The sequence below is a fragment of the Pelobates fuscus genome, chromosome 3 (genome assembly GCF_036172605.1).
Source record: "Pelobates fuscus isolate aPelFus1 chromosome 3, aPelFus1.pri, whole genome shotgun sequence".
Lineage (NCBI taxonomy): Eukaryota > Metazoa > Chordata > Amphibia > Anura > Pelobatidae > Pelobates > Pelobates fuscus.
The window spans coordinates 170,912,075-170,939,322 of NC_086319.1; the positions used below are offsets into that span (position 1 = coordinate 170,912,075).

Sequence of the window (27,248 nt, forward strand, 5' to 3'; positions counted from 1 at the left end):
TTTCCCCCGGACACGTGTACTTAAGTATTTGGTCCTTAGAAACAGGCTTGAGGTATCTTCTTCACTGAATCACTTCTACTCTCCCTCCCCTCTATCCTTTACACTGACACACATGATCAGTCTAGCACCCTGACATGCAGCTCAGGACATTAAAGTAAATTTGTTTCTTTTATCTCTAAGCACTAGACATACAGAATCAGAATAGTTTCCATACAACATGTGCACAGGAACCTCTTCATATTACATTGCTCAGATAAAGTCTCGTCCACAGAGCAGGTCAGGATGGGATTTCCAGACACAAGTTCCGAAAAGCCACCACAATAGCCACATTGTGCACATCCAACATTTATGTTAGTTTCATCTTTTATAAAAAGCCTGTGAATATTTTACTCCACTATATTTATAAATATTCTAGAATAATTATAGTTATAAATAATGATAAAACTTTAGAGTCTAGTTTCCAAGCTGTGCCTAGACTCGGAAAAGTTTTACAGTGATACCCAGTGCAGTAGAACTAGCTACATTGAAGACTTAAATGGTAGATTTACATTTCTGGTCATTGTCTCCTTCATGACATCATTAAAAGGTATGGATGGGCTCTTGGAAGACTCCACATCCATCCAACTCTACTTAAGACCTCTGCCCTCATCTTTTCGTCAGATGTTTATGAGTTATTTCATATATGAACAGTGATCTCACTCCATGCGACATCTCTATTGTAATTAAATCCAAGCATTATCGTCCACTTGGAGCTTCACGTCGGTTCCACATACCACGCTTGGAATGGTAGTGGTGGTAGAAGTTTCTTACAGCAACTCTCTCCACTTCAAGTCCAGCTTGAACTATCCTGAAAGAGAACAACATTTTTTGAATCCCAGATAACTGCTCCTCATTTCAAAATCATTGCTTTTGTGTCTGTTACTAAAACGTGAAAATAAGAAAAAGAACATTGCAGAATCTGACATTTCTCTCGTTGACTTGCCTGTATCCCGTTTCCTATAATAATGTTTTCTTACCTGTCCAGTAACTCCCAATCTTCTCCTCCCCAACGATCTCGGAATTCCGCTGTGTTCATCCCTCCGATATTATCCAAGTCTGACTTGTAGATTCCAAGCAGCCCAAACCCATTAACTTCCCAATAGCCTGCATTATAGAGATTGTAATAATTCACACAAATGTGAAATGCATAAGAAATGTATACAATAAGAAGTAATCTAGCATGACACAGAGGCCAATAATGAGACACAGATGACATTTAGTCAACATAGCAGACTTTGGCTAAAAGAATCCTAATTATCTGTAGGCTGACTGATATCTATTGCAGGATACCACCTATGCTCAAAAGTACAGATAGACACACACACTTAGTCAGGGTTTTAATTTCTAGCCAGGGTTGTTCCTGCACTCTACGTGATGCTGTTTGACATTCCAGTAACAATTTTAACGCAGGATGCTTAGTCCAACATTACAAAAGTGAGGCAGTACACCATTCTCGTGTCAAAATGACCAGTTCAGTGTTGCAATAAAAATGGCAAAGTGTCATTCTGGAGTCGACCTTCTATAATGGTCTGGCCGCAGGAGGTCAATGCCCTGATGTGGTCTTTGGTAGTTCTCTGATTTTCTGCATATTGACTTGACTTTTATTTTGACTTTCCTGATCTGTCCAATTCTGACCACAACATCCATGAAGCTTGGTCATTCTAAAGGCATGACTGGAGTTGTAGTTCTACAACATCTGGGGATCTACCTTTTGGGCACCCCTGGTCTACCAGATCTGTCACTATTTTAACCTCGGAATGTTCCTCGACAATTCTGGTTCTCTGTAATACTTACTGTCCTGTAATTGTGTGCTGTGATTCTGCACCTTCCTGGCACACACATATGTATATTCACTAATATAGTTGAATGTGAATTTATAAGTCACACATTTTGTGTTTCATACTAAATGGAGTTGCCAACCTTTCCCAAATATAAAAGCAGACATTTTTTGTGATATAATTGGCACTGATTTTTACCTGTCTGGTGGAAAAACACAGGTATGGCTAGTGGTGCCAAATGATGCCTCTGAAGAGACCCCAATTCAATCTACCCCCATGTCTTTATCATGCTAATATCAATTATCCATGAACCGGAGGAAGGCATTGTTAGCGCTTCACTTCTCTTGGACTCCAGCTCCCAACATCAGGTAGCTAGGTATTTGTATTCCAATTGTAAATACACTGAACAGATACTGACTGGTTTTCGGACCCCCCCCCCCCCCCCCCCCCCCGCCCCACCTCCCTCTCCCAGTACAGTAAAACTTCACATTTTAGAGTGGCCTTTTATTGTGGCAAGCCCAAGGCACATCTGTGCAATAATCATGCTGTCTAATCAGCATCTTGATATGCCACACCTATGAGGTGGATGGATTATCTCAGCAAAGGAGAAGTGCTCGCTAACACAGATTTAGACAGATTTGTGAACAATATTTGAGAGAAATAGGCCTTTTGTGTACATACAAAAAGTCTTAGATCTTTGAGTTCAGCTCATGAAAAATGGGGGCAAAAACAAAAATGTTGCGTTTATAAATTTACACAAACTGTCCTCTACTCTTACATTTGATCTATGATACATAGACAATCATCAAATACTATGTTTTCTCACCTTCTGGCCAGCATGGAGAGGCTCCACAATTTAGTCTCATTACCATGGGAGCAAAAACCATCTTGCCCTCCACTGTATGCATGCGCACAGAGTCAATGATAGATGAAGGAAACTGCATATGAAGATCGCACAGGAAAAGGATGCTGTGTGGGTTCTAGAAGAAGGAACAAGGCAGCGATTAGGTGTGGGGTGTTTGTCATATAGCTAGTCATTGGGTTTACAATCACATTGCTCAATATTCCAGTTTTGTAATTTCGTGCAGACTTACACAGTTATTTACTAAAGTGAGAATTCAGAGAGAATTTAAATTGAATTTCAAATCTAACATCAAAACAGCCGCACAGGAAAATATATTCAAGTCAGATATGCTTTCCGTTTAGCTAATCTGGTCATACATTTGAAATTCACTTTGAATTTTTTCAACTTATTTTAAGTCCTGAATGAGGATGCAGCTTAGGGAAACTCTGACGTCCAGTTCATTTAATGCTTCCTGCCTGAGAATGTTCAGCGGCACTTAGAGAAGGTCAGCAAAATAGTGCATTAAGTAGAAGCTCACATTAGAGTTCAAATTTGATGATGAACTGACCAGAATTTGAGCTGGTGAGAGCTAAAGCTATAGATTTAATCTTCTAAACATGATTTGTAGTGAGAGGATGATATACTTAGATATTTTTGTTTTTCCAATACTGTTTTTATTGTGAATGTCAGGTGGAAATAATATGCATATACAATATATCATACATCATATACAATATCATTCTCCAACGTTTGTGAAAAAGGAGCAGTTATACAGTTGACATAGCAAGGAAATACGGTACATCCACTGTTTTTTTTATTCTACATAAATAACAAAACACAACAAAAAACTTAAAAAATCAGAAGGAAAAAACACCAAAACAAACAATCTAACAAAGAGGAGGCAACGGTTGATATAGGCATTATTGCTTTGTCGCTGTCTGCAACAATGTATCACATCAGACCGTATAATAATTAGTTATGTCTGGTTAGGGTTTATTGGTTAGTAATGTGTGAATAGGTTAGACAGAGTGTCCGTCAATATTGTAGAGTATTAACTTTGTGTCGTCCGTTTCAACTTTGGGAAGTGGTGGACTGGACATGTATCTAAACAGAAATAAAAACTAACTTAACGAAGTGCTGGTTCGTTCCCCCCACCCCTCAAGCTCTCAATTCAACCATGTATGCTTCTTTTTTTTTTTTTTACGAGATGTTATTTGTAAAGGGTACTTAGAACATTTTAGTTTAAATTTGTAGCTGAGTTGGAAAAGAATTCTAGTACACTGATTATAAAATAACTTCTCATTAAAGGAGTACATTGCATTCTCCATAACAGCGATGCTTTTATTATCAACACGGTGGAATATGCTGATGCTACATAAATAATTGTAAGGAAGTGTTTTTATGGTATTGAATAGGCACTGATATTTGCATTAGAAAGTAGAAGCTTTGACTTACCCTTACTAGGTTAATTCCAGCCTGTAATCCTGCAGAACGTTCAAAGTTCCCTTCCATACTAACAAACTCAAAACTGCCAAAAGAAAGGGTACTGATCAATGTAGGTCTTAAGATGGTGAGCGACTAAAAAAAACATATTGGGAGGGACACAATTAAATAATTTTGCTCCCAAACCCCAATATATTTTATATTTTTAGGATTGCTAGAAGACTAAGGTGCTGCCATATTTTCAATGGTCTAGTGTAAACAACAAGAACTATGGTTTCTGGTGCATATATCTCTCTAAAGCTCTACTCCTGCAAGACCACCAGTAAATAAATCGACAGTTACAGTGCTGTCAATCAGAATCTGGTCATAAATGCCCGTCACACAAACTGATGCACTTGTAGTTAGGAAGTAGTTCTGAACAGCAGTGAAAGCAGATTAGTCAATAGCCTTATCAATCATATGCTTACAAACTTAAAGTACGGATTATTGGGAATTGTGAAAGAATTGATAAGAATAAAGTTAAGAATAGAAATACAGAGAAGAGAGAGAAAACTCGTAAGAGTAACAATATGATAATAATTTTGCTTAACAACTTCACAAAAAATCTTTATTAATAAACAGGTACAACCACCAATATCCTGTCACCTGGGAATATGTGAGTGTCTCAGTGTGCTCTTGATATCCAAGTCTGTGCTGTTAAAATCCACAATAATCACATTGAATCTTGAGTCTGAGGTAGTCCGGTACAGGTCCTCCATATCCCATATGAACTTCTGTACCCAACGTGCTTGGTTCTTAACTAACAAAATCAAAGATACAATGAAAATGAAAGATAAAATGAAAAGATACAGTGCACAAAGAAGCCATGAACTAGACAAGCAATCTAGCATTGGACATAGATATTCACTGAATAATAGGAATTGTTGGGGATTCACTGGGGAATTGCACTTTTTAGGCATTAATAGCAGAGGTAGAAACATAGCAGAGTTAGAAAATTGTAATAGTTTGTAAGTTTTGCCCCAAAATTTGCAATGCACTGGTGATTTCTTGGCAATTTCCAGTTTAGAGAGGGACATGGCAGTTCCACACACATCATTCCTGCTGCAGTCAATGGGAATCCATCACCAACATTTACTTACATAATGTTTGATTATATGGTAGTGTAAGTAATTTTTGTGCTAGCAGACTAACAGTATAAAAAAGGTTGATTGTGAGGGCAAACTGAGTTGCAAAACAGCCAATAATTGATCATCAGCATTTTATCGCCCATCAATGCCAACAACACATTTCTAGACCTTTCTGTAATTACCTGCTCAACTGTTGCAATCAGTAGATTTTACAGTCTGACACTGAAAAGGCGACAACGCCCAAATTCTGCAGCAACTGGAGACTATAATTCCCATAGAACGTTTACACAAACATACAATTAATTCCATCGTGTCAAGTGGTTAAGCAATTTTATTGCCACATGCCAGAAAGTGTGCCAATAGTACAGATGGTTGAGGTGTGTTTGTGTTTGTTTTATTTAATTTTATGCAAATTTAGTTTTAATGGGTTGTTATTATTAGCTTTACATTCTGCCTTTAACATGACATGTTCCTGCACACACTAGTTGAAACATCTTTACTAAGAGCTCAATTATGCAGTCACCAGCTATGACACTTTGAAACTGAGTAGCTCAGTGGATCTGAATGTAGAACTTCAGCACATGTGGTTGACTTTGATCCTGCATTCCTACTATGTGCAGGTCAGATAGAAACTCAAAAACAATCCACTCTGCCATTCCATACTTCTGAATATACTGCTCTTGATACTCATTGTATTGGTCATGGTCACTATACATCCATATCTCTGTGTTTCTTTCTGATGATTTAGATTCTAAAATAAAGATGTCTTACTGACCTTTCATCCATTTCCATGCCAATTTCGCTGGCACCTTGCTGAAATCATTATTACTGGTGATCAAAAGGGCCAATAACACATTTAAACCTCTCCAGTTGTCAGGACAGATGTTAGTATATACAGTTTTAAAGCATTATGGATGTATTTCCCAGGATGCTCAGTCAAGACAAGAAAGATGCATGTTCCTCCATAGTCAAACGCTTGAAGTAGGGCACCCAGCAGTGCAGGGCAGTAGATCACAACTTAGTCCTACTTCAATGCATGGGCTTGGAGTTTCAGCTCCATACCTCCCAACACTGGGATTCATGTAATCGTGATAGTAGGTGGGGAGGCCTAAAGTGGGATGAGAGACACCACTTGTTCTACTGGAGATATTCAAAATGGCGGTCTCACCCTGAAAGGGGATGGGGCTGCCCAGAGAAGAGATGTGTCTACTGTGAACACAGACCAGATTGACTGACATACTCTATGTCCAGTCATAGTGCTGTCTGCACATGCAAGTGTGTTGTGCATTTGGTGGTCCAAAATCTGGACATGCTTACTAATATCAGAACAGTTGGGGAGTATGCTGTTCCAGTAGCCCCTATGTTAAACTGGTCCTGAGTCTTCCTGCTTTGTGCAAAGAAAGTATATGTGACAATACCTCCTGCACTGTACAAACACTTGCAAGGCTCAGTGTTATAATGTGCAGTGTAGCAATTCCAAGATACATGTGGATAAATAGGGCTCTGAACTTAAAGAGACTCTATTGGCACCAAATTAACATTGGTTTAATGACGTGATCCTGCAGTTTAATAGCTAGAGATGTTTTTGGTGCCCCTTTTCTCATGATCCCTAAGAAAAGTTCTGAATAATTTGCATAAAACAACACTATTATTTCCAGGATATGCAGCATTTGCGGATTTGTAATGATGCTATGCTGTCATCACTACTGCATGTCCTGAAAATAATAGTGTTGTTTTATGCAAATTATTCAGAATTAAGGATCTTCTTAAAAATGAGGCAGGGGGCACCAAAAACATCCCTTATATGTTATATAGCGTGGCCTGCAATAGAATATGTTTATCCATTATCTGGTCTGACCGGAACTTCTCGGTGAGAGTACGGAACAGCTACCTGTCCGTCCGGGTAGACGAAACAGAGACTCCTCTACCATGGTCCGCTTGGCCATGCTACAAGAAGGGAGTTAAACAGGTGCGCAAAGGGTGAAGAGAGAAGGGCACACATAAGGGTCTATTGAAGGGCTGAGATGCGGACAACTAGACATGGGCTGAGACGAGAACAGATATGATACACAGTGGGGCTGGACTAGGGGACAATGGCAAATAGAGGGGCTGGGGAAAGGGACAATGACACACACGCTGGGGATGGGGACAATGACCCACAGAGGGTCTGGAGAAGAGGACAGTGGCACAGGGGCTGAGGAAGGGTACAATGGCGCACACACAGAGGGGGCTGGAGAAGGGTACAATGACACAGACAGGGGAGGGGAAGAGGGACAATGACTCACAGAGGGGCTGAGGAAGGGGACAATGGCACAAACAGAGAGGCTGGATAATGGGATAATGACACACAGAGCAGCTGTAGAAGTGGACAATGACACAGAGAGGGGCTGTGGAAGGGTACAGTGATGCACAGAAGGGATGGAGAAGGGAACTACGACACACAGAGAGACAGAAAAGGGGACAATGACACAGAAAGGCTGGGGAAGGGGACAATGAAACAGAGGGTCTGGGGAAGGGGACAATGACACAGAGAGGCTGAAGAATGGAACAATGACACACAGATGGTCTGGGGAAAGGGACAATGACACAGAAGGGCTGAGAAGGGGACAATGACATGCACTGTGGAGCTTTGGAAGGAAACAATGACACACAGAGAGGGTCTGAGGAAGAAGACAATGACACACACAGGGGGGATAGATAAGGGGATAATGACACACACAGATCACCTGTATAAGTAGACAATGACACAGAGAGGGGCTGTGGAAGGGTATAGTGACACACAGAGGGGATGGAGTAGGGAACAATAAAAACACAGAGAGTCGGAAAAGGGGAGATTGACACAGAAGGGCTGAGGAAGGGGACAATGACACACATAGGTGCTGGGGAAGGAGACAATGACACAGAGGGGCTGGGAAAGAGTACAATGACACAGAGTGGGCTGAAAAATTGAACAATGACACACAGAGAGGGGATAGAAAAGAGACAATGACACACAATGAGAGGCCGAGGAAGAGGACAATGACACACAGAGTGGGGCTTGGGTAGGAGACAATGAAAACACACAGAGGAGCTGGGGAAGAGGACAATGATGCACAAAGGGGCTGGGGTAGAAAGAGACACACAAAGGGGCTGGAGGGAAGTAAGAGACACACAAAGGAATTGGGGAAAAGTAAGACACACAAAAGGGGAAAGTAAGAGACACAAAGGGGGGATAATAAACATAAAAAAGGGGTAAATATTCAAGGATGGAATAAGAAACACAAACGGGTTAAGAAATTCAAAAGGGGAGTTAAGACACACAGGTGGGGGGTGGCAAAATGCATTTTCGTCTGAGTAGTCAAAAATGCTTGAGAGTCCCTGCTAATGGACTAATAAATACATTCTATTTTTTTCAAAAAATGTATCCAATATAATATTTTTGGGGATGTATCCCTGAAAACATGACTGTTTTCATAAACTGTTCTACATAAACAAAAATGTTGTTATGTTTCAATTTTTCATGATAGCTACCCATCATCACATTGCTTGATGTTACATCATGACACATTGGTTCTGGTATTCAATGTTTCTGGAAAGTTCTTTATAGTGGCATATATCAATAATGTAACAAACTTCCATTTGAAATATTCTGAATACTTGTAGCCTAACTAGTTATTCACCTGGCACAATAAAGTGCACCGTTGCCTGTGGGTTCCAGACGAGTCCAGATGGCCAACACAGTTCGATTTGCTCTTCAGCCTTCATTAGCCTCCTCTGTGAACTCCACATCATATTTCTCATCTCCCTTTCATTGTCTCGGTCCTCAGGTGAAAGCAAATGCCAACTAGAGGTATAGACATACTGAGAGAAACGCAGGATGCGATTAGATCGGTCCTTCAACTCTAGCTCAAGGAGATAGCGGCTTCCTCTTACATAATCCAAGTGCTTCTCTACGTTAATGATACGCTGGAGGATGTAGACCCTGTATGCAAAATGTAAGTAGAGCATTTGTTATCCACTACAAAGTCTTAAAATACGGCTATACTGTTTACAGAAAGCTAGCATCCTGCTTCATCTGCGACAGATAATGCAGATATTTATTTTTAATACCGAATTGTAGTGTATGTTAAAATACTAACTGGTTCTAAAAAAAGAAAATGTTTCATAGTTACCTACTGCAACATATCTGCCTATGGATTTAGTCCAGGGCTCTATTCAAGTCACTTTATCTTTCAATATGAGACTATAGAATGATGAGCACCACTTGTCTGTCATTGTCTTATTAGCTCTTTTTGGAAATCTCTATTACATTTCTGTGATATCTATTTCTTAGTTACTATATCTGTTTTCTTCACCTCCTCTGTGTGAAATATTTTCTACTGATGTGTTTTGTCATTGTTTGAGAATTGATAAAAAAAAAAAAATCTTAAGTAAAGATTTACCAAAAGAAAAAATAAATTCTTGCCTAAACATTTGCAATTCATTTTTTAACGCAGAACAATTTGGTGTCTAGTGAACTAACCCTGAAAGGTGGGACACCTCAATAGCTAGGGAATATATTCCATACAGTTGTAATCAAAGTTATTCAACCCACATTAAAAATCAGGTTTATTGTCAAAATTTACAGACGTTCAGCTATTTGCAATGAACAAATCAAACGAAAACAATTAAAATAGTTAAACACAGCAAATGTTTTAAATGTTTTCCCCAAATTCAACTGAAAATGCAACTTATAATGAATTCTGCAGCCTCAAAATTATTCAGTGTATTAATGGCAAGCATCTTTAATACTTAGTAGAGCTCCTTTTTGCTGTTATGACCTGCTGCAAATGAGATGGATAGCCAGACACCAGCTTCTGGCCGTGTTCCTGAGGAATCTTAGCCCTTTGCTCATGAGCAATGCCCTCCAGTTCAGTAATATTTTGGGGTTTGCATGTTGCAACCACCTTCCTCAAATCCCACTAGAGATTTCCTATGGGGTTCAAGTCAGGTGACTGTGATGGCCACTGTAGAATTTTTCAGGACTTCTTCTGCAACCAAGCCTTGATGGAATTTGAAGTATGCTTGGGATTATTGTCTTGTTGGAAGGTCCAATGACGCCCAAGCTTCAGCTTCCTCACAGATGGCATTACATTTTCTCCTAGGATCCCTGATACTTCAATTAATCCATCTTGCCTTTCACATGCTGCAGGTCTCAGCACTAGATGCAAAGCCTCAGAGCATCACAAGCCACCACCATGCTTAACTGTAGGCAGAGTGTGCCTTTCAATGTATGCTTCATTCTACTTCCTTCAGCTTCCTCTAGCTGATTCCTTGAACTGAAAAGTTCTAGTTTTGCTTTATCGCTGCACAGAACAGAATCCCCAGACTTCTGTGAACTATTGATATGATTCTGAGCATATTTGAGCCAACTATTCTTGTGCTTTTGGATCGGTAATGGTGTACGTCATGGAGTTCTGGCATGGAAACCTTCTGTGTTTAGTAAGCGACTTACTGTGCTCACTAAAACCTTAGTTCCTGTTGCCACCAAGTTTTGCTGCAGGTCTTTTGCAGCCATTTAAGTGTATTTTACAACCTGCCTTCTCAAAAATCAGGTTGCAGCCATTGATAGCTTCCTTTTTCTGACCCGTACAGATAGTGTAACCACCATTCCTTTAACTTTGAACTTGCAAACTATGCTTCCAAAGGTGTCTCTAGGAACATTCAGTGCCTTTGCTTTTTTTTTGTATCCCCTTCCTTGTTTGTGAAGAGCGATGATCTCTTCTTTTAACTTTATGGACCATTCTTTTAACTTATTTGACATGTTTTAATTATTTCTAACATGCAGTCAAACATGACACTCAACAAAACACTATCCAGTTCGGGTATTTCAAGTGTTCCAGCTCAAGCACATATGGTTGAATAAATTTGAGTCATTAGAAGTTGCCTTTTCAGCAGAATTTTGGGAAACACTTAAGCATTTGTTGTGTTGAGCTATTTCAATAGCTATTTCAACAGCAACCCTTTTACAAACAAGCAGGGCCGGACTGGGAAGAAAATATGGCCCGGGCATTTTTTAATTACAGTGGCCCACTGAAAAGGGGGCGGGGCCAGATAGGGTGTGTTTTGTCATCACCAATGCCAAGCATTGCCCCATCACAAAGTCAGCATGGTGGTTTAATGCTCTTCCAGGGCAGACCATGCGCAGAGCTCTGCTGAAGAGCTCTAGCATGAGAAAAAGGCCCTGTATTTGTTCTGCACAGCGCAGGCAAATTTAATAACATGCTTGCACTGTGTTTGCTTGAAATTTGTCTCTGGTGTCTCCATAGATGGGATACCAGGAGACAAAAATGCCAGGAAAGAATATTGTGCAGTGTGTGTGTGAGGGTGCTGTGTGTGTGTTAGGGGTGTAGTGTGTGCAAGAGGGGTGCAGTGTGTGATTAAGGGTGTTGTGTGTGTGTGCTGTGTGTGAGTGATGGGTACAGTGTGTGTGAGGGTGCTGTGTTTGAGTGAGGGTGCTATGTGTGTGTGAGCTAGCTGTTTGTGTGCGGGTGCAGTGAGTTTGTGTGTGAGGGTGCTGTGAGTGTCAGGGGTGCAGTGTGTGAGTGAGGGTGCTGTGAGTGGCAGGTTTGCAGTGTATGTGTGTGTGTGAGTGAGGGTACTGTGAACTTCAGGGATGCACTGTGTGTGTGTGTGTGTGTGAGTGAGGGTGCTGTGAGTGTCAAGGGTGCAGTGTGGGTGCTGCTGTGTGAATATGTTTGGAGATTGGAGGGCTTGTGTGTTGGGGGGCCGATTATTATCAATATATATTATTTAAAAAAAGAAAAAAGCATTGATTGTATCACCCCTCCCTTCACATTTGTACTGGATTCCATCTCCAGTTAGGGTACATCTATTACAAAGACATTTTGATGTCTTTACTATAAAATAAATGGGTACTCTATAAACAAAAGTCATTATTCTATGGTATTCATATAAAAAGTATCTCAAATGAGTGGATATCCTACATAATGAAGATTGTCTAGTCTCCCCATTTCCCCATTTTTCCATGTATGTTCTACCATTTTTCACTTTGTTGCTACATGTCTAAACATCTGCTCACATACATTGGTACTTTTTGTCAATACTTTACTATATCACAGGATTATATTACATTGTCTTATATATTTACTTTAATATTAATTTGTCTTTGTGGTCTTACCCTCTGTATTTCTGGTTTAGTTTCTTCATGAAAGCTCTAGTGATTATCAGGGCCTCATTGCCTCTAAGCAACAGATTACCAGATGTGTTACACTGTAGATCAATCATGTCTGACCGCATAATTTGAAAATCTGTCCGGCCCACTCTAAATGTCTTATTCCAGACAACTGGCTGCTCATAAATTAGTGGAAACTCCAGTTCTTCCTCCTCATTACCATCTTCATATTCATCACCTTCATTCTCTTCTTGGTAATGTTCCATCTCAATCTCATTTTCACTATGTTTGTCTCTCACAGGAATGTTATATATTTTCTCTTCATCTTTAGACCCCTGTCTTGCATTTCTATTGTTTTCTTGACCAGGCATTCTGATATAACTTTGTTCAGCTATTCTTCTCCCATTATCACCCTGTCCAGTGTCCTGCATTGCTTCCCCATTTTGCTCAAGTCTCTGCATCTCATCCTCACCTCTTTCAACGTTTCCAAACTTTTGTCTTTCACCTCTGCTTAATTTGGGTCTTTGTTGTCCTATTTCACCTTGTTCAAACCTTTTCTTTGAGCCCCCATTCTGTCCAAGACCCTTAGCTAGTTCCTCACCTTGGTCACGCATCTTTATTTCACCTATATCCTGCATAAAGCCCTCTCTTTCTCTTTCAACTTGTTCATATTCATGTTTTTCATCCCCACCTGATTTCCTCCTTCTTTGGTCATGATTCTGTCTCCTACTTTCACCTTGTTCTGGACCCTTCCTTTCCCTCTCATCATGCTCTAGCCCCTGCCTCCTACTTTGACCCTGTTCTTTCCTAATGCTTTCCAGAATCTCTCTATCCTGGCTAAGCATCTCCCTTTCACCATCAATCTGTCTCATTCTCTTTGCTGGTTCATTGCTCAGTCTGACAACATCACTCTGTAATAATTCTTGTTTTCCTTTTTCACCATGTGCAGGCATTTGCTTCTCACCTTCAACCTGACCAAGTCTCTGACTTTCCTTCTTATCTTGAACATAACCTTTCCTGTACTCATATTGTAGTTTTGGTTCCTTTCTCCTTTCCATTCCTTGCTCAGTTTTGTTCCTTCCCTGTAGTGACTGCAATCTCCCTCGTTCATCTCTATTATACCTCTTCCTTTTTCCTGCTTTCTGCACATTATCTGGTTTTAGCTCCCAGCTGACATCCTGTTGAGGACCCAAATTTTGCTCTCTCTTAGACACCTGTGTTATTTTCCTGACTTTGCCTGAATTAAACTCCATCATTCTACCTACTGTTGTGTGAGATTCTTGACTTCCTTCTCTACTTAGCTGATGCACTGGCCATTTCTCATTAAACCTAGCCCGTAGCTGCTCTTCTCCCTGTGGAAAATGTGTATCCTCTTGTCTAATCTCAGAACTGTAGTCTTGTCTCGATTGGTTTCTCTTATGCCACTGCTGTTCATGGCCGTTAATAGCATCCTGTTTAAGATCTGTCATTTTGTTGTCATTTAAGGGCACAGTATTTATGTCTAGAGGTGTAATATGGCTACTTCTTCTAAGTCTGGATTTATGGTTGGCAGCATAATTTATAATTTGCCCTTGTGAGGTGGCTTGGTTGTTAGAATTTTTGGTTATATCCTGAAGCCCATGTTTCACCTTGGCCTCAGTTTGAGGGGACCCAGTCAATTTCTGATAAGACTCTGTAGAATAGACATTTCTGTAATATTGAGATTTCACGTGTCTTGTATCTGAGACATTGTGTTTTTGTAAAATGCCAAAAAGCTTCCTATGTCTCATCAGGGCATCATTATCACGTGAATCAGCTCTGTCTTCATCCACATCATTTGCCTGTCCATCTTCATATTGAAAGTCAGACTGGTTATAGTCCTCACCATCTCCTGCAATTCAATAAATACCAGTTATATATGAAAATTGTCCTAGTGTTTCTCTATGTAAAACCACACTCTACAAGCACTTACATACCAGGAATCATGTCTGCTCTAGGTTCAGGGTTCTCCAACTTCATATATCTTCTATATGTGTATCTGTGAGGTCAAGTACAACATTCAAAACAACACTGTTATATATGTAGGTTTTAATATATATTTTTATATAGTCAGCTAATGGGTGTGGTGTAGTTTTCTGACATTGCTCAGACCAGGGGCATCGCTGAGGTGGGGGGACCTAATGTTGGACCCTATAGCCACACTTTTTTTGTCTATTACTCTGCCCTGCCCTCCCTGTCTGCACCAGTATACTGGAGAGCTGCTTAATAAAGACACACATGGCTGGCGGCCAGGGCCGGATTAACATAGGGGCTGATGGAGCTGCAGCTCCAGGCCCAGGCCCATGGAATAGGCCCATTTAAAAAAACAAAACAAAAAATAAACAACTTTTTTTTTTTTTTTACACACTACTCTTAGGTTTGCCATCTGACTGGTATTTTAAGGCACAGCTGGTATTTGAGGCTGCCTGGCCGTGACGGTATTGCAGTAATACCGGCAATATAAATGCAAAAATTTTTCTCTGTATAAACGGAGATCACTCTGCAATAGCAGCACCTGCCAGTAGAGATCACTGTGCATGGAGAGGGGCATGGATAGGAAGTTACAGCATCTTCCTCCCTGCCTCTCTCTACTCACTGATCCGCGGGGAAGCAGCTACACAGCACAGAGAGTCCAGACAGCAGCTCCCAGCCTGCAGAGACAGACTACAGCTCAGGTATGTAAAGAATGGGGGGAAAGGCAGCAGAGAGACATGGGGACACTGAGACACTAGGGGACACATGGGGGGCACTGAGACACAAGGGGACACTGGGAGACGTGGGGACACTGAGAAACATGGGGACACTGGGAGACATGGGGACGCTGAGACACATGGGGACGCTGAGACATAGGGAGACACATTGGGACACAGAGACACTAGGGACACAGTGTCTCCCAGAGTCCCCATGTCTCCCAGCCAGTATCCCTAGTGTCTCAGTGTCACCTAGGCTCACATTGTCCCCTTGGCTCCCAGTGTCCCCTAGGCTCCCAGTGTCCCCATGTCTCTCAGCCAGTGTATGTGTCCCTATGTCTCCCAGTGTCCCTATGTCTCCCAGCCAGTGTCCCTAGTGTCTCTGTGTCCCCATGTCTCCCAGTGTCTGTGTCCCCATGTATCTGTGTCCCTAGTGTCCCCATGTCTCCCAGTGTCCCCAAATGTCTCAGTGACCCCATGTCTATATCCACAAGTGCCCCATGTCTTCCAGTGTCCCCAAGTGTCTGTGCCCCATGCCTCCCAGCCAGTGTCCCCAAGTGACTGTGCCCCCATGCCTCCCAGCCAGTGTCCCTAGTGTCCCCATGTCTCCCAGTGTCCCTAGTGTCTTAGTTTCCCAAAATGTCTGTGTCCCCATGTCTCCCAGTGCCTGTGTCCCTAGTGTATGTGACCACATTTCTCCCAGTGTTCCCATGTCTGTATCAGCAAGTGCCCCCATGTCTGTATCCACAAGTGCCCCCATGTCTCCCAGTGTCTCCAAGTGTCTCAGTGCCCCCATGTCTCCCAGTGTCCCCAAGTGTCTCAGTGCCCCGGGTCTCTCAGTGTCCCCATGTCATGTGTCCACTAGTATCCTAGTGACATGGGATACACTGAGACATGGGGACACTGGGACAAATGGGGACACTGACACTGTGATACATAGGGACACTGATGCCAGGCTGGACTTTTTGGGCATGTTCGCCCCTTTTGGCAGTTCTGGTCATGTGATTTGCGTCAGTGGCCCACACTTTTACCCAGCCCATTGACTTCCTGCTTCACTGGACACTGCTGTTAGGAGGTATGGATTTACTTGAAAGATGAAAGCATAAATTAGATTAAGAGATTAGCATAGAGTATGTGTTTTCTTATAGCTGCATCCTTTGAGTTTCCCTCCAACACCATCTCCATCAGATACATGATGCTTGAGAGGCATGACTGTTTTAGTGTTTTTGGTCGATAAGACTCTGTTATTAGGCCCCATCATAATTGTCAGCACCAGGCCCACAGGGCTCTTAATCTGGCCCTGCTGGCGGCACAGTGCCTGTGTGCTCTCCCTGCCTACTGAAGACTTGCAGCCACCCGACCTGCTGAAACAGTGGCTGAAAACCTGATTTTCCCTCACCTGCTGCAATTGGATAACCAACATCCAAGGTACAAGGCCCCAGGGTTATCCACTTTATGGGTTTATGTATGTCTGTGTGAGATTATCTTTGTATACCTCTCTGAGCCTGTGTTTACCTGTCTGTGCTGGTCTTTGGTAGTGTGTGTTTGTCTGAGCCCGGTTCTGCCTTACTGTGCATGTCTAAGCCTGTGTGTACATAGTTACATAGTTACATAGCTGAAAAGAGACTTGCGTCTATCAAGTTCAGCCTTCCTCACATATGTTTTTGCTGTTGATCCAAAAGAAGGCAAACAACCCAGTCTGAAGCGCTTCCAATTTTGCAGCAAACTAGGAAAAAATCCTTCTTGACCCCAAATTAGCAGTCAGATGTAGTACATGTACATGTCTGTGACTTACTGAGCATGTGTGTGTCTGTTTACCTGCATCTGTCTGCATATATTTGTCTGTGTTTGTGTGTGTGTCTGTGTCTGTTTATGTCTGTAAGTTACTGTCAGTGTTTCAAGAGGCATGTTAATAAGTTTAAGAAAGGCAAGGGAGGATTTGTAGAGGGGAAAGGGTATCGCTTTAGAACGGTTCACCAAATTATTTTTAGGCTCAAACTCTAGTTGTTTTTTGGCCTAGCAAGGCCCTTGGCTCAGCAATGAAAAGCTTAATCACAGGGCCTCAGCATTGTTATGCATGAAATTTAATCCTATTATACACAACCTGACTGCTAACACACACAACCTGACCTCTACTATTTACAGCCCACTATATATACTCCAAACCCTACTATATACAACCTGAATTCTACCAAACCATGTATTGCTGAATCATTCTATACACAAGATAAATCTTGAAATATTTACCCTAAATACTATGATATTCATCCCATATCTTACTTAACACATCCTGGATCGTAGTACACACAACCTAAATCCTTGCATACCATTAGAAACCTATAATGCACAACCTGAATTCTGCTAAAAAAACAGTCTGAGATATGCTATAATCACTAACTGGGTTATTTACTAAAGCAAATATTCAAAGTGAAGGCCAGAGAAGCCAAATTAAATACTTAGATATTTTTTCCAGTTCACCAGCTTCAACCTACATTTTAAATGTCTCTTTGAATTCTCACTTTTGTGAATAACAATAAAAGTCTCATACACATTTTGCATATAACATTGACAGTGTCTTGTTTACCAGCACATACTTGTTGATGTATTTTGAAGGCTCTTGATAGATACAATGGTTTTCTTTCTCCATGTGACTCAGACGAGTGTAATCATTGGGGTACACATATGCCAAGTGAACCTGTCATACAGAGAAACAAATATACTTCAAATGTATTTCTGAGAGCAAAGATAGCAACATAGAATGTGACAGCAGATAAGAACCATTCGGGCCATCTAGTCTGCCCCATTTTCTAAATACTTTCATTAGTCCCTGGCCTTATCTTAGAGTTAGGATAGCCTTATGCCTATCCCACGCATGCTTAAACTCCACTGTATTAACCTCTACCACTTCAGCTGGAAGGTTATTCCATGCATCCACTACCCTCTCAGTAAAGTAATACTTCCTAATATTTTTAAACCTTTGCCCCTCTTATTTAAGACTATGTCCTCTTGTTGAGGTTATTATTTCTTCTTTTAAATATAGTCTCATCCTATACTGTATTGATTTCCTTTATGCATTTAAATGTTTCTATCATATCCCCCCTGTCTCGTCTTTCCTCCAAGCTATACATGTTAAGTTCCTTTAACCTTTCCTGGAAAGTTTTATCCTGCAATCCATGAACCCAGTTAGTAGCCTTTCTCTGAACTCTCTCTAAAGTATCAATATCCTTCTGGAGATATGGTCTCCAGTACTGCGTACAATACTCCAAGTGAGGTCTCACCAATGTTCCGTACAATGGCATGAGCTCTTTCTACTGCTAATACCTCTCCCTACACAACCAAGCATTCTGCTAGCATTCCCTGCTGCTCTTTACATTGTCTGCCTACCCAAACTAGCTCACAATCAAACCCAATTAATCATATTTTTTCCTAACTTTGTGGACTTTCCTCTTTGCAAACAGTTACTTACAAACTGCAGTCCCTGGTAGCGCTGTAATGGGTATCCTGACACCAGGTAGCTGGGGTTGTAGGGGCAAGAAGGTAAGACACTGCGCAGTCGTTTCATAGCTAAAAATGGAACTGAAACACAGAGAGGAATAGGTGACAGCAGAAGTAGGACACTTTACAAATAAAATCTATTTAAACACACACCATTGCTTTCTATATTAAATGTTTTTTTTCAGAGGTAGGGGTTGTAAAACAAGAGAAGCCTTCTACAAGGGTTTTTTTTTACTTGCAATTTCACATGTGACCACTAGGAGGTGTATAGAAAAAAAACAACAACCAGGTCTGCATTTCCACAAGACAACTAAATCCTTAATAATAGTTTGCTGATTGCTAATTTGCAGTACGATAAATAATAGTTAACTTTAATATTAGATTACGTTGCCAGTTTCATATGCAAATTTGATACAGTAATAAAATAAAACATTAAATAATGTGGTCAGTTTTATAAACTGGATTAGTACAGTAATAAACAATAAGTGTACATTCAAAAGAAAGAAAAGCAGCCAGGTGGTGTGGTAATTCATATGGGGCCAATTATATTCAAAACATGGATTAGTGATATAATGAGTGGTGTTTATGGGGTAAGTATTAATTATTCTGTGAAACACAATATCTATAATACTGTTGATACTGGAGTATAAAACTAGAGATGTACCAGCCAATACTTATATTTTAGTTAAAATTTAGAAAAAATACTGAGTCCCTTTTCTACAATTTCCTAACGTTAGCACCTGTAGACTACTTTGTTCCTTTGGATTAGAAGCCGGGAACTGACGGCTTTATATTCAAGGCTGCTCCATTTCAATCATACCGCGGTCTTTTGAGAAGATACCGACCGCGGTATATTTATATATAGTCATATTACAAGTGACTTACCAGGTGCCTGTGTGAGTGGTCTGTTACAGCGTTCACCGCGGTCTTTTTCGAAGATCCCGACCGCGGTGCATCTCACCGTTCCTCGACGGACCCCCTTTTTGAAGTGAATCGGATACCGGCGGCATAGAATCCTCTTCAATACCCTTTCCTTTTTTCTCGGGTTTTTTTTTCCTCTATTACCTCGGTGGGGGGCCCACACCGAGGCAGGTACTTTTCATTATTATTTATGCATTTTAGTCCCATTATATATATTCTTTATATATTAGTTTTTTATTTGTGTTTTTTTTTTTTTTTTGGCAGCTGCTTCTGATACCGTATGTGATACTTTGTACTCTCTACACAGAGTTAGTTGACAGATTAGCGTCTGCATTATACTTTGTATTGTGTTACATATTATATAGAGAAAATTGATTGATACATTGTTCACTAAAGTGGATTCATGCACACATTGTGACTTTTTATTTGATTCAATGTTTTGTTTGATTTTTAAATAAATATATCTATTTTTTGTATAAGTGCTAAATCACAGTATATACAATAGTTTCTTTTTTTGATATTTTTATTTCTGAGCGCACATACTTTTTTACTTTTTTGAGCTACCACTCATTTTTAGACGCTTGTGTGTGTATGTATGTAGCTGCCAGTCCCAAATATTTGTTATTCAATACACCTGATATCTATCTTTCCTTTGGATTAGAAGCCTAAACATAAAGCCATCTGAATTATTCAGTCTCAATATATCACCTCCTCTGCAATGCTTTCTTCCTTAACCTAGCTCTGTTTACCCCTTTTCCCCCATTGGCCAGCTTCTGCACACAGTATCTCTTGGTGTCCATGAGCACATATACTGAGAAGGGCTCCAGTCATGTTTGCCAGCTGTCAATGTATCAAAGTATTAAGCCAGCTATAATAACTATTTAAATGTATTCTTGAATCTTCGATATTGATTTATATCGTGCTTTGAATGCAGCTAATATAAAGCAAAGATCTGATATTATGGAGACCAAAATTATCTTAAACTCACAAGATTATGAGATGTTTTGTGACAACCTTTAGTTTAGTTTTAGTGCCATAGAATGGACTGATATCACTATTCACAAGGTTCCTGATGAAAATATTGGGGGAAATTCTTTGTTAGCTAGAATCCTTCTCACCTTTATAGAAGTCATCCCTTGGGTCAGGTTTCAGCATGTCAGCTTGGTGGGGCTCGGTGCATATAGTGGGATGACTTGCTTCTGTCAGTGGTATTAGGGATGTGTTTCCTAAGGGAACCTGAGAGTCATCTAAGAGGAGAAGAGTCAGAATGGAGATTTAAAGCTACTATAAAGATAACAAAGTACACATACATTTACTGTGATATAGCGTGTCAGACATAAAGAGAAGGATTTCATGATGAGAAAGAAAAACTGCAACAGACACAGGGAAGACAAAAAATGCTTGCAAAAAGTAAATTATTTAAAGTGTTGATGCATTCCTAGCCTCACATCTTATATGAAGATCCTGGAAGGGATTTTATACACCTAGTAGCGACTTTTGCAAAAAGGCTACATGGAGCATTAGTAGATATATTAAACTATACAAAGAGTAAGGGTGCAGTAGGAAAAGTTATTAATGCGATTTATAAGAACAGTAGTAATTGAAAGGACTATACACTGATTAATTGTAAAGTAGTAAGACTCCCAATAAACAGGATCTATAGTGTGTCCACAGAATCTTAAGTAGGGGATAACACTTGGGTATATAACAAATGTAAGAACTGAAGGTGGTCCTGTAACGGACCGTTTTGCTCAAAAGGGGATAAAATCCGTTTAGGCGATAATCCCCTTTTTCCTAGACCAGCAGCTGCTGCAAGCACCAATCTCCAGGACTGCAAACTGTACAAATCTTCCAACTCCCGAACTGGAAACACACGAACCCTGGAATAGCTGAACAGGAAAAGCATACAATCCGGGGGGTGTGGCCTAACTGTTCATGGAGACGGTCGCACACTAGGCGAGCTCCTAGGTCTGAACCGCCATAATTAGCACTACACCCTCATTTAACAAAGATGGTGCGGACAAAGAAGCACAATGGAGCTGGGAGCACAATACCGGGCTCACCGAGGAGATGCACGGGCACGCTGGACGACTTTATCAGCACCCCAGCGGGATCCCGAAACAGCGCGCCATCGGACATCATGGCGGCAGTCTCGCCCAGTGCAACGAGCGGAGGAGACTCCATTCTGGACTGTGGACCAGACGATGCCCTCCATTCTATCAGGGCGGAACTCTCCCGAATCGGGAGCAACATGCTGACCAAGGCAGACACTGGGGCACTCGTGAGGGAAATACGAGAGGCTGTCCGGGAGGACCTACAGGGCCTCCGCTCAGACCTCACCGCGCTGGAAACAAGAGTAGAAGCGGTTGAAGCGGAGGCACGGCTCAGCTGCCAGCAACACCGAGCGGCAGAGACAGCGGCCACCCGTCAAGGCAACATGCTACTCACCCTAAGGCGCCAGGTCGAAGACTTGGAGAACCGGAGCAGAAGACATAATATCAGGATCCGGGGCCTGCAAGAACCGGACACCGAACCCCTGGCGGACTCCCTGGTACAAGTCTTTCGCCAGATCCTAGGCCCGGATGCACCATCCAACATCAACCTCGACCGGGCCCATCGAGCACTGGGGCAGGCCAGGCCGGACGGCAGGCCCAGGGATGTGGTGTGCTGCCTCCAATCCTTCCCACTGAAGGAGCAGATCATGCAGGCAGCTAGGACGCTGACAACCATCAAGTTCCGGGGGGCCGAGCTGGCGCTCTTTCAAGATCTATCCGGCCTCACACTGGATGCCAGAAGGGCTTTGCGGCCTATCACCATGGCCCTCCGCGACAAGGGAATCCCATATAAGTGGGGATTCCCCTTCAGTCTCCAAGCCCGTCAGGGAACTACGTGGCACACGATTAAGATGCCGGATGACGCCGCACGATTTCTCCGTGCACTCCACCTGCCGCACACACGGATCCGCAACTGGCTCCTGGAGGAACCAGTGGGCCACAGAAGAGGCGAAGATGTGGGTCTACAGCCTTCCGCCACCAGCCTGAGCCGCATGTTGCCGCCGCGCCGCTGGGGAGGACCGGCGGGGGCGGAGGAGTAAACAGTGACTCTGACCGGTGCCTCCACGACCTCACCGCATGATTGAAGCTAGTGGTGGGCGTTTGATCGGGTGGACTGGCGAAAAGGCGTTTGATCGGGTGGACTGGCGATTCATGCTGGCGACACTCCGTGCGGTGGGATTCGGACCGCACATGTTAACTTGGATTGCCTCCCTCTATACAACTCCCACTGCCCGTTTGCGCATCAACGGCGCCTTATCACAACCGTTCAACATCCGCAATGGCACGAGGCAGGGGTGTCCTCTATCCCCCCTCCTGTTTGCCCTCTCCCTGGAACCCTTCCTGAGGCCGGTCAGACGGGATGGGGGAGAGACGGGCCTCAACTGCCATGGCATGGAACAGAGGGTGGCGGCCTACGCGGATGACCTCCTCTTTTTCCTGGCCAATCCACTCGTCTCACTCCCGAACCTCCTCGCTAGGTTCCGAGAGTATGGAACCCTGTCCAATCTAAAGCTCAATACTGATAAATCAGAAGCATGCCCACTCCATCTACCCACCTCGGACACATCCCACATTCAAACGCAGTACCCCTTTAGATGGTGCGCGGACAAGATCAAATATTTAGGGATCTGGCTCACCAGAGACACGACTCGCCTTTATCAAGAAAATTTCATACCTATCCTCCGCACACTGCAAAAAGATATGACGACCTGGGGTAGCCTATGTATCTCCTGGTTCGGGAGAATCAATGCACTGAAGTTAAACCTGCTCCCGAGACTCCTCTATCTATTTCAAGTGATCCCGATCATGATACCCAGAGCCTTCTTTCGGACGCTCAACACCGATATAATATGATTTGTATGGAAAACGAGTAGGCCCAGGGTTAGCGGGACGCTCCTGTCCCTACCCAAACGAATGGGGGGACTGGGTCTCCCATCCATAATACACTACTATAGAGCAACCCATCTACTACGTCTGGTGGACTGGCACGTCCCAACATCGGACAAAATTTGGCGGAAACTAGAAGACGACCAAACGAACCATAAACTACCGTCCGCGGTGTGGACGAGATACCCTCTAAAATGCCTCACCACGACCCGAAACCCGTTTATTCGGGCCACGATGCAGATATGGATCACCACCCGACTGACAGACAGGCTTACCACGACGTCGGGCCCCCTGACGGCTATCACCCATAACCCGGAAATCGCTGACGGCCTGCGACCAGCAGACGTGACGGGTCTCGGGGGCATGGACTGGACTTACATGAGGCACCTATGCTCCGCGACAGGACTGAAGCCACTCAGGGAGCTGGGACCGGAAGGCACCACCTCATTAATGGACAGATTCCGATACCTCCAGATACAACATTACTACCAGGCCACGACAGGCAAACACCTGTTTCACAGAGAGCTCACCGCTTTCGAACATATGTGCGCAGCCAGAGATAGACCGCTGAAGGGGATCACCCTCCTCTACACCATGATGATCACGACCGCACCACGGGCGCCACCGAAATACATGTCACACTGGGAGCGAGCCACGGAACAGTCGATAACGGACCAACAGTGGGAGAAGATTCATGTCCTCCCACACCAAGGCACAGTATGCTCAAAACTCCAGGAGCTTAATTATAAAATTATGGTCAACTGGTACAGGACCCCTGCAAGACTACACCACATGAATAGCGAGCTCCCAGACACCTGCTGGCGATGTGGAACCGAAGGAGGGACAGACATCCACATCTGGTGGTCATGTCCCAAAATTCAGCAGTACTGGAAACAAATCCACTCCAAAATCACGAACATAGCAGGTCCGGAACTCCCGTTCCAGCCTCTGCCAATGTTACTCCACCACACCACACGCCCCATTGCCACCTATAAACGCTCCCTCACCAAACATCTGCTTAATGCAGCCAAGTCTCTCATCCCACTTAAATGGCACTCGACGGAGCCGCCGACAGTGGAACAGTGGATGACCAGGGTAGAGGATATATATAGTATGGAATCCCTTACGGCATCGCTACACGGAACAGGAGACAAATGCGCCATCACGTGGTTCCCCTGGTGTACCTTCATGGCCCAGATGCAGAACATGGCCGCAGGGACGGCTACCGCCTAGACATAGAAACATAGAAACATAGAAACATAGAAACATAGAATGTGACGGCAGATAAGAACCATTCGGCCCATCTAGTCTGCCCAGTTTTCTAAATACTTTCATTAGTCCCTGGCCTTATCTTATAGTTAGGATAGCCTTATGCCTATCCCACGCATGCTTAAACTCCTTTACTGTGTTAACCTCTACCACTTCAGCTGGAAGGCTATTCCATGCATCCACTACCCTCTCAGTAAAGTAATACTTCCTGATATTATTTTTAAACCTTTGTCCCTCTAATTTAAGACTATGTCCTCTTGTTGTGGTAGTTTTTCTTCTTTTAAATATAGTCTCCTCCTTTACTGTGTTGATTCCCTTTATGTATTTAAATGTTTCTATCATATCCCCCCTGTCTCGTCTTTCCTCCAAGCTATACATGTTAAGATCCTTTAACCTTTCCTGGTAAGTTTTATCCTGCAATCCATGAACCAGTTTAGTAGCCCTTCTTTGAACTCTCTCTAAGGTATCAATATCCTTCTGAAGATAGGGTCTCCAGTACTGTGTACAGTACTCCAAGTGAGGTCTCACCAGTGTTCTGTACAATGGCATGAGCACTTCCCTCTTTCTACTGCTAATACCTCTCCCTAGACGTCAAGACCTAGGGAGATACCGGATTTTTCTTCCTCTTTTTCCTCTTTTTCTTTCTTTCTTTTTAATTCCCCCCCTTCTTTTTTTTTTTCTCTGTGGCCCCACTCACCAACCCTGCTTCCCAGCCCCCCCCCCCCCCCCACGATTGGAGGGATAGGGGCCCGGTGGAGCCGAGACGGAGATATGGAGCGAGAGGGGAGCTCATGACTTGAGCAGACGTGAAAATGAGATCCGTACAATGGGGACAGGGTACACCCGATGGAGACACTCGGGATGGACGACTGGGACAGGCAACAGTAACTTATCGGGTAGTCGCCTCGGACCTAACACGCACATAGCCCCGTAGTAACACGCACCAGGAGACGGCCTTGACACGTCCCAGCCGTCACCCACATACACCTGACAACGCTCCTCACCTGTGGCGCGACCTCTCATCATGGGTACACTCTTGCCAGACCAGACGGAGGAACAGCATCCCCTCCCCCCCCCTCCCCCAGAAAGGGAGAAGAGGAGGGGGGGAGGATCACGGGGAAGAACACTAATCCTACACACAAGCTGCTCACTAATCACCTGAACGCAAAATCTACCCCTGCACACGCGGCTTCGGTCACTACCACGCATGAACGCATTACTCCACAGGGATGGCACTTTCTACGGAGGGGAGGAATGGAGGAAGAGGGAGCTGGGAGGGAGAGTGGAAACGGGAGGGGAAGGAAGGGGAGGGGAGAGAGGTAGGAATGGGAGGAGAGGGGAAGGAAAGACACTAACATAGGAGAACATAAAAGAAAAAAAAAAGAACGTAGGTTAACGAGCAGCTAAATGATCCCTCAACCGAGAGATCGGCCGAACTCAATATTAAGACATATTACTGCGTTTTAGTTCCAAGTGTTTATTGCATTATATGAGCTATGAGAGACTGGGGTTGATATGCAATGTACTAGACTACACCTGCTATGTATAATCTGTACTGTATCCCAATCTTCTTTCTGTACCCCATGCGATTCTGTACATCAATAAAAAATGATTGACAAAAAAAAAAAAAAAAAAGCATACAATCCGCTTACACTCCTGGCAGTCAGCATACAATCCAATTCCCCCAAAGAACGAGATGACACATCGCTTTGAGGGTTAAGCAGGAACTGAGGACTGGCACATCCAGCCTGGCTTTTATTACAATTGTACACTTACAGGCCACACCCAGGGGGAGGCATAAAATAACCAATGACATAGATGTTACCTCCCACACATCCCCTCCCCTTAGTGTGACACATAATCCCATTATTCATACAGTTTAAAATATACTTTTTACACCATATTTATAACTTCAAAACCATACATCACATTCACACAAAATTACATATCCACAATCAATCCATTCAGGGGAACAACATATTAAAAAATGGCATGGATCAGACCAGGGGTTCAAAAGTTAGTAAAGTATCTTTTGTTCCCCCTGGCTGGCAGTATTTTAATCAAACAGTAAAACAGCAAACAGTAAAAGTAAAAACATCCCCACAATGCACCCTGGCTTCCTCCCTTCTGCCCTGGAGATAATTGGAGAAGTAATCCAATTACCTCCCAGCACAGAGACAGACTCCATTGAGCACATGGGGACACAAAGACAGTAAAACACTTTAAAATACATAAATTCACCTTTTACACATACACAGACATTTCACCTATCCCCAGATAGCTGGGATCTGCGCGCACAAAACTACCGAATAGCGAGCAGATCCTACGCACACAGTTCACTTTCCATGGAGCCGAAGTCTTTAACTACACGAATGGGCTCCATGGCATAGCTATCTGGGTTAACACATTCACATAAAGTCTGGTCCATAGTCCAAAGGCAAGAGGCGGGCAAGCAGCCCCCTCCAAGGACACGTGGCGAGGTCGGTTTCGCCACAGGTCCCAAGCCCAGATGAGCTCAGGGGCACCAGGA

At 42.9% G+C, this 27,248-nt stretch overlaps 1 protein-coding gene across 1 annotated transcript in view; it reads right to left on the minus strand.

The window, feature by feature from the left end:
* Window positions 1–312: 312 nt before the first annotated feature.
* The window catches only part of B4GALNT3 (beta-1,4-N-acetyl-galactosaminyltransferase 3), a 140,340-nt gene continuing 113,404 nt past the window's right edge, over window positions 313–27,248 (minus strand). The window contains exons 10-20 of the mRNA XM_063447700.1: window positions 20,627–20,755; window positions 18,559–18,668; window positions 17,687–17,787; window positions 14,340–14,401; window positions 12,391–14,254; window positions 8,891–9,192; window positions 4,750–4,903; window positions 4,117–4,189; window positions 2,644–2,797; window positions 1,017–1,143; window positions 313–847 (exon numbers count right to left, since the gene is read on the minus strand). Of these exons, the coding sequence (XP_063303770.1) occupies window positions 736–847; window positions 1,017–1,143; window positions 2,644–2,797; window positions 4,117–4,189; window positions 4,750–4,903; window positions 8,891–9,192; window positions 12,391–14,254; window positions 14,340–14,401; window positions 17,687–17,787; window positions 18,559–18,668; window positions 20,627–20,755 (3,188 nt within the window). The 3' untranslated portion in view covers window positions 313–735. The remainder of the gene's footprint in view (window positions 848–1,016; window positions 1,144–2,643; window positions 2,798–4,116; window positions 4,190–4,749; window positions 4,904–8,890; window positions 9,193–12,390; window positions 14,255–14,339; window positions 14,402–17,686; window positions 17,788–18,558; window positions 18,669–20,626; window positions 20,756–27,248) is intronic.